Source organism: Armigeres subalbatus, unplaced genomic scaffold (assembly GCF_024139115.2).
Source record: "Armigeres subalbatus isolate Guangzhou_Male unplaced genomic scaffold, GZ_Asu_2 Contig1144, whole genome shotgun sequence".
Taxonomy (NCBI): domain Eukaryota; kingdom Metazoa; phylum Arthropoda; class Insecta; order Diptera; family Culicidae; genus Armigeres; species Armigeres subalbatus.
The window spans coordinates 58286-66441 of NW_026941896.1; the positions used below are offsets into that span (position 1 = coordinate 58286).

General features: G+C 36.5%; 1 protein-coding gene across 2 annotated transcripts; it reads left to right on the forward strand.

Annotated features, from left to right (window-relative positions):
* The first annotated feature begins 6632 nt into the window (after positions 1–6632).
* Positions 6633–7908, forward strand: LOC134202318 (uncharacterized). 2 transcript variants are annotated; one of them, XM_062677345.1, is made up of 4 exons: positions 6633–6798; positions 6873–7071; positions 7151–7399; positions 7462–7908. In XM_062677345.1, exons 2-4 carry the CDS (start codon positions 6888–6890, stop codon positions 7869–7871), a joined length of 843 nt encoding a protein of 280 aa, XP_062533329.1. In that variant the 5' UTR covers positions 6633–6798; positions 6873–6887; the 3' UTR covers positions 7872–7908. The 2 variants fall into 2 exon arrangements, with proteins under 2 accessions (XP_062533329.1, XP_062533328.1); XM_062677344.1 differs by having other exon boundaries at positions 6634–6798; positions 6870–7071.
* Positions 7909–8156: the final 248 nt, after the last annotated feature.

Here is an 8156-nt window from a genome sequence, read left to right on the forward strand (position 1 = left end):
CACTCAGATAAGTTGGGTCATCCTGAACGTTAAGCCAGTGATTGCTCTCAAGTTCAGCCCACGAACTTCTCGTGTGATCAATCATGACATTTGTAATGTCCTCATCATCGGTATGTACCCAATCCGATGAAATAAGCATATGATCCTAATTTCCATTAACATGAGATCTAAGAGACAAGGTACCCAAAATTATCTTGAGTCAACATCAAGCTGCACAATGACTATGACTTTTTTTGTAGGGCCTTAGAAGCACTGGGTTCACGGACTTGAATGATTAAGTAGTTCAAACATTACGACTTCCAGGACGTTTTTTAGAACCTAAAAGTTTTGTATAACCTAAGTCGAGTCAAGTACGAAACACTGAAGACGACCTTACTGTTGAGGTCGAAATACGTATCTGTCAAGGTACAATCAAGTGGTGGAATGAAATGGGAAGGTACAAACTCGTCTTATGACAAGTAAAGACATTCCATTAAAAAGCTCAACATATTTTTTTTAACTAAAAAGTCTGTAGCTTGTACAAATAATAATTGTCATATCAACCCAATGGACCTAATGGGATATTATATCATACATCATTCATAATTTGGTTAATTGGATAAATCGAATGATCCGAACTCCAAAATGATAATTGATCTATAATACATTCATTCTTCTATGAGTCGCTTATGAAAGGAGCATTGACTGAAGCATATTCGAGATATGGAATAGAAGTTCCTTGGGAAATTATTCGAAAGACATCAGAGTGACCGAGAAAATATGTTTAGTATGGCATCATTGGATTCCACGAGTCAATATCAACATAAAATTTCAATGAAGAATTAGAAATTTTGAGAGATGAGCCAGCTATTTATTAGAGAAAAAATAGAAATTTTCCATCATAGAATTCGAAATTGCCAATAAAGAAATCAGGGTATGAGTATTAAAAAATTATGCAAATTACTGCAAATAATGCAAAATTTCCATAAACAGTTGAAAATTTTCCACAAAACAATAATAAATTAGCACTTGTAAAAGCAAAAATTGCAATTATGTATTTAAAAAAATCACCAATAAAGAAATTAAAAAATATAGGGATATTTTGGAAAATTTCTAAATCATTACAAATTTTTCTCGAAATTTTTATAACATGTTTGCAAGTCCACATTTTTTGTATCCTCCTGATGCATCGAAGGTATGCGAGTTCTAGATAACCTAATACCTGATACACATTACAACATGATAACATCATAAAAATCTTCGAAATAATGAAAATTTATAATTTCCATGCTGGGTTTTAGTTTGATTTTGAATCAGTTGAAATTGTCCATCTTTAAAATTGATCGGATTAACCATATGTTTTAGTTACATAGGGTTTTTTTTTTTAATTTTTGTACTTGAAAAAAAACCACGTTGTCAGAGGGGGGGGTTGTGGGTCTGCCAAATGACCACGATAGACCACATGGGGGTAGAGGGGGTTGAAAATCTTCAAAAATATGACCACGTGGTTTCTGGATGGCCCCCTATGGGCCGATGTGAGCAGTGAGAAGTGAAAAGTGAGACGTGAGAAATGCGAAGTGAGGAGTGAAAAGTAAGAAGTAAGAAATGAAAAATGAGAAATGAAAAATCACCAGATGATCCGAAATGAAATAAAAATGTTTTTCCAAATTTAATCTAGACTATCCTTTGAAAAGAGCTGAAATTTTTTTTGCTTATATTTTCAAATGGATATAATAGAAAAACGACGCATCCCACAAAAAAGTGTTGTATGGGTGACCATCGCAAAATCAGTCAAAATTTCTAGTGAAAATATCGGAACAATCCAAATTGAGCCCTACACTGAAAAAATCAGTTTAAAATTTTAAAGTCGATTTGCGAAAAAATGCTTTTTTTTATTTAAATGAAATTTTGTCTCAAGATAGGTGATTATGTTCCTACCAACCGTCCATACATCGCAAGCTGGGCACTCTTTAAGGAAAAAAAGTTTTTCTAACAAAAATTTTCAGTGCATTTTCATCTGAAACTAAACCAATGAAAGCCATCGTTATAGAACCCCAAGCAAATCTTTTTTTTTGATACATTGTCTAATTTAGTCACTAAATATAGTTTGTTTTTAAATTAAGAGTAATATTAAAAGGGGTTTATATCTTCAAAAAATATTATATTCCATTATTAGCTTCTTTAGTTGCGACCAGTTACGACCAAAACATTGTACTCTGCCTGACTGTACAGGAATACTTAATATGAGTATATATGTATACATATGTTAAATCCACCCCTTAAAGACACTGGAAAAATCAATTCCGTCAAGAAAAAGTTTTTGTTAGAAAAACTTTTTTCCCTTAAAAGTGCCGGCTTGCGATGTATGGACGGTTGGTAGGGAATATAATCACCTATCTTGAGACAAAATTTCTTCCAAATCAAAAAGAGCGTTTTTTTGCAAATTGACTTTTATTTTTTTAAATTGATTTTTTTAGTGTAGGGTTTTATTTAGAGTTTTTCAAAAAGTTTTATTAGAAAGTTTGAATGATTTTGCGACAGTCACCCATACAACACTTTTTTGTAGGAAGCGTCGTTTATCGATTATATCCATTTGAAAAAATCAGTAAAAACAAGTTTGACCTTTTCAAAAGATAGTCTGCATCAGATTTGGAAAACCTAAGTATGCACTTTTCTTTTACAGCACCTTCAAGTATTGACCAATAAATTGACAAAAAGTCAACTTAACAATAAGAACACTTGCAAGTTCCCAAAAAGTCCTATTTGGCTTCATGCATTTCTATTACATTTCTCGCATAACTTTTCAAAAGGACCTAAGTAACATTTTTTTCATGAATTCTCAGTTATCTTTTTCAGCATTTAAGTAATATTTTTTCATGAATTAATTTGAACACTGCAATCAATAGTTTTCATGTTGTTCTGTTGATTGCAGTACTCAAATTAATTCATTAAAAAATGTTACTTAGGCCCTTTTGAAAAGTTATGCGAGATTTATAGTACAGCAAAAAGCCATCTAGTAGAAAATCTAGATGGATTATTCCATTGCTGACAAACGTTCATTTCGAACCAAAAACCGCAAGTTGCTGGTTGATTTTTTTTGTCATATACTCTGTCTCGCTCAAACCAACAGCGAATAATCTAACGACTACTTTCACGGACACTTTATTGTCAGATTTTCTGGATATGATACACTGCGCGGCGTTTGTAATGTTCCCAAATGGGTACTTTTTAAAACTTCACGCGGCGAATGACTGTCGAAAGGTACGGCCGCGACAAACGATACACCTCATCCATAAGAATCAAGTAAACGGGTAGAAAGCGCGGCGGTACCTTTCATGAAAAGGTTCGCCGCGTGCAATTTTGAGAAAATCAGGCAATAAGGACCAGCCACTTTAACCGACCGTGTCCATTTAGCAAGTATGGTGTTGAATATAATCTGTAGATTAAAAACAGTTTAATAAAGTATAAAAACTCAGCAAGTAACCGCACAATATTGAGTAAAACAAATTAAGTGTGTAGCATTTCCACATTCAATAAATAAATTTCTGCACCGTGTATACCTGACAGCATTAAAGTTTGTGTTGCTTCTTTCGGGCTTTATTGATGATGCTAACCTCTCAAGCAAAGCTTTCCAAAGCTTCAAATGTGGAACACGAAAACTAACACACGCGCTATATATAGAGACCGAAGCCGATGACTTTATCCGCTCGCATCAACACAGTTGTAAAAATTTCATCGTTGGAAATAAAAATCGCATTCGTACATGCTTTCTCGTGCGCTTCGTTACGTTTGCTGCCATTTTTTCCTGCTTTGGAAGGAAAGAAGAGGCGGGTCCTTGAGGCTAACTGCTTATTTGGTTGGTGGGTTTGGGTGGAATGATGGTGTAGTTTGGGCATTTGGGTGATTTGAACTTAACGTTCGTTTTCATACACCTCATTATTTCCATATTATGCGGCTTTTTTCCATTGATATTTATGTGAATTGTGTTGTTAATTTTCACAAATGTACTTGTACAATTATTACACAAAGGCATGCAAAATCAATGTATGACATACAACTAGTTTTATTGAACTTTAATATTACATTGGTGAAAAAACACTACGTGGGAATCGTACCGGCCCTAAACAATTGTAGACGCGCTGTCTGGACAGTTAATCCATATTGTATTTTATAATGTTTTTTTAAAACGTGCCGCTGCGCTAATTATTGTACTATTTACCCACGATCGCATATTTGTAACATATGCATTTTTCCTTTCTCGTACAACAAAGTTGTACCGAAAGGCTATATGATTGCTCTAAAAAACTTTTGATAGAAAGCCCGGAGACCCATAGTGTTATATACCGATCTACTCAGCTCGACAAACTGAGGTGACGTCTGTTTTTTGTGTATGTATGTGTATGTGTACAAATTTTGTAGACACACGTTTTAGAACTTAGAATTATTCGATTTATTCGCAACAAGTTGCATTCGACAGGGAATTGTTTGCTATTGAAAATGGGCCCTGATCATTGCTTTTCGGAATTATTGAAAATCATTGTTTTTTCCCACAGGTCCCCTTGAAAAAAAATCAAAAACAATTGTTTTTGAATGGTGGCAAGGCAAAATATTAAAAATGCTCGAAAAAATGTGATATATTCACCCAAAGAGCATTTTTGACCATTTTAAAGTGATTTTTTCAATATATTTTAAATGCACGAGAAAGGCATCATCACTGCTAGGTGGATTAATCTGGGTTTTTAATGAACGCATTTGCCCAGTTGAAGTAGGACAGAGTTGATAATGCATTCTTTCAATGAATACGCTTGTCCGCTTTAAGGCGATCAGAGTTTATGATGCCTTCTTTGGATAAACGCATTTGCTCGGGATAAGGCGAACAGAGGAGATAATGCATTTTTTGAATTAACGCATTTGCCTAATACGAGGCGAACATAGGAGATAATGCCTTCTTTAAATGAACGCATCTCCCCGGGATAAGGTGAACAGAGAAGATGAGTAGATGATTCTTTTAATGAATGCTACTGCTCGGTTCTTTAAATGAACGCATTTGGCCAGTATAAGGCGAACCGAGTTGAAAACGCATTATTTAAAGGAACGCATTTGCCCGGTATATGGTGAGAAGAGTAGATGATGCCTTCTTATGAATGCATTTACCTGCCGAGCCGAGTTGATAATTTTCCCGGTTTAAGGCAAACATCGGAGATGCTGCCTTCTTTAAATAAACGCATTACCAGCTATGGGAAAACTCAATCACTCACATGAACCACACCAATTTAAAATCCCTATCCATCAGCGAACACGCGATTGCAAAATGAATGCTACTCAACACAACAGCGAACCAACAAACGATTCATGCCTACTGAGTGCCCCCCAGCAGGGAGAAGTGAAACCAAAAAAAAGTACGAACAGAAATCGAGAGATGAGAGGGAACCGATGTGTAGTGAGTGCAGCAGAAAACACTGAGTTGGACTCAGAAGATTGATTCAATTTTGACTCAATGTTTCGTTTTGCGGCCTGAATTTTTCTGCCGAATCCTCACTCACCACTCAATTGCGATTTCATTCGTATGTGAACCGAATGTAAACAAATACTCAGCTTTGCATCAATTGCTATCTTTGGTAAAAAATTGGTGATGAATTTTGTCTGTTTGTTTTTGGCATGTTTCGCTACTAACTGAAGCCAAACGACGGACAATCGAAGTTGAAAATATTGGAAGGGCTCGTGTACAGTTGCCTAATTTGCGATTGTATGTAGATGTGAGTGAAAGAATAGCGCTAAATGAACCGATTTTTCCCATACCTGCGCATTAGTCCGGTTTGAGGGGTACAGAGTTGGTAATGCCTTCTTTCAATGAACGAATTTGCCCGGTATAAGGCGAACAGTGGAAAGAATGCTTGCTTCAAGTGAACGCGATTGACCGGTATAAAGCAGTTAACCGATATGATGCCTTCTTTAAATGAACGTGTATGCCCGTTATGAAGCAGGAAGAAGAGATGATGCCTTCTAAAAATGAACGCGTTCGCCAGGTTCAACGCATCACCTAGTCGGTTTCTTCGTGCCGCATGCCTACCACGAAGATGGTCGGGCAACCAAAAGTCATGATGATTTCCGTAGTCACTTCTTCACATAATTGATTGCACGTTACTATGGAAAGACTAGATAAAACCAGAATAGCTTCTAAAATAAACAAATAGTAGGAACTCTGGTAACTTGAAGGTATCAAAAACTCCTTTATATGTTTATTCAAATTAATTATTAAAAGGTTTTAAAACACTTTCTGAGTGGCAACTGCCGCTTGAAGAATACTTGTATAAGTCTTCGTGCTTTGGTGTCGTCATGCCGATTTGGTTGCTCGAAAGTTATTGTCGTGCGTCAATGACGATGCAACGAGTAGCAGAGGCGACACTCACAACTCGTCGTTATTGTGGGATTTCGGGCTGCAACGATGACTCATATCAGCCCTGCATTTATTGCAGGATAATAGTTTCAAGCGGATAATAGTTCAAATAGTTTCAGTTCAATGAAACGAATCGCACCGTTGAGTACCGAATCTTACACGGTGAACCTTGTCGAAGGTATGGAAATGCTTATATCATCTTCCAAACTTAGACGTACATGTTCATGGTAGAATAGGCTAATTTAGTAGGAATCACAACGAGATGGCGCTGAGAGTAAAAAAGTGATATCGATTCTGACCAGCTGTCAAACGTATACAAATTCAATTTTCGGATATTTAATTAAGTTTTTATCTAATTGTTAAGTGGAATTTAATAATACCAGTACTATTTTAGAATAATAAAAGTTATTTCCTAAGCAAAGGTAAGCGAATTTGCGTGATTCTGATAATAATTGTCTAGAAAATCTATAATGTTTACATTTTTGAACATCAGCAGGAAACTCGGCTGAAAATGCATTATGAACGAGAGGAGTTTTGTGTCGTCAAGACCTGTATGAAAAAAAATTGCCAGCTGTTCCCTGTTCCACATAAAGGCAGTAGTGTTTTCAAACATTGGAGCCGATTTGTCCATCTAAGTGGGTATCCTGGGCACCGGATTTGTGATGCTCATTTTACGCCAAGTGATTTTCTCTCTGGTAATTATAGATAAATATGACGAAGAACGGATTCTTCGTATCAAAAAATTGTGAATAACAAGTGGTCTTTATATTACAGTCAAACAGATAAAGTTGAAGATTACCTCAGTTCCATCGATTTTGCCAAAACGAGAAGAAAAAGTATCAGCTAAAACCGGATGCTGTGTTGTTGGGTGCAGAACCCGAAAAACGGCAAAGCTTCTGAAATTTCCAGCAGCACTTTGTGCAAGGCGTAAACGCTGGAACTCAGTGCTCGGACTTCCGATCGATGATACAACCCGTCTCAAAATATGTCGCCAACATTTCACGTCTTCAGATTTTATTCAAAGTAAGTATTTACCTATTAGTAGCCGGTGTGAATCGTATACTTAGCAAAGAATACTTTTTCAGCAACTAGGCGGTATTTGAAGCCGAGTGCAGTTCCGACTCGAGGTGTTACGCTTCTAGCTAAGAGAAAGCTGATAGTGTACTTGAAGGATTCAACAGATAGTGATGTCGACGACCAACCGGTGCCAGAGCATGGATATTGTGTGCCATACAATCTACCTCGAAGTAGAGCTATTTGTTTTGTTCCGAGGTGCACAGCTCGAGCAGGGAATGGTATTAAGCTGCACAAATTTCCTCTACGCAACCGTGAAGCTTTGAATAAATGGATTGGTGCAATAAAAAGCAAGAAAAGGCCTACCAAGTATTCCGCTGTTTGCAGCAGGCACTTTAAAGCTCATGATTACCTGGCAGGTATGTACGATACCTTCACACTGGAGGACCTAAATTTACATTCAGGGAAAGGACTACTATAAGACTGGAAGGAATGCTTTTTATACTCAATTAAGTTGAAGGGGACTAGTGAAGTTGTATTTTTCTCGTAATCTGTACGTTAAACCTAACTTCGCTAGTGGTGCGATAGTCTAATTAGGGCTTAATTAGACTAGTGCACTACTAGCGAAGTTAGGTTTAACTCATTTAACTTATCAACTTGACTAGCGATATTTTATCACAGAATAAGTTTTCGTCGCTATGAGGCGGAAATCTCTAGCAAACCCTGCCTGTAGAATTTGCTTTAGAGGAAAATCAATGAATTGAAT

What these genes read in the sequence shown, in the direction of transcription:
- LOC134202318 (XM_062677345.1), top strand. Translation starts at nt 6,888, where the DNA reads ATGCATTATGAACGAGAGGAGTTTTGTGTCGTCAAGACCTGTATGAAA. An exon ending in GCCAAGTGATTTTCTCTCTG is followed by an intron (nt 7,072 to 7,150) that starts GTAATTATAGAT and finishes TTTATATTACAG; the next exon opens with TCAAACAGATAAAGTTGAAG. An exon ending in GTCTTCAGATTTTATTCAAA is followed by an intron (nt 7,400 to 7,461) that starts GTAAGTATTTAC and finishes ATACTTTTTCAG; the next exon opens with CAACTAGGCGGTATTTGAAG.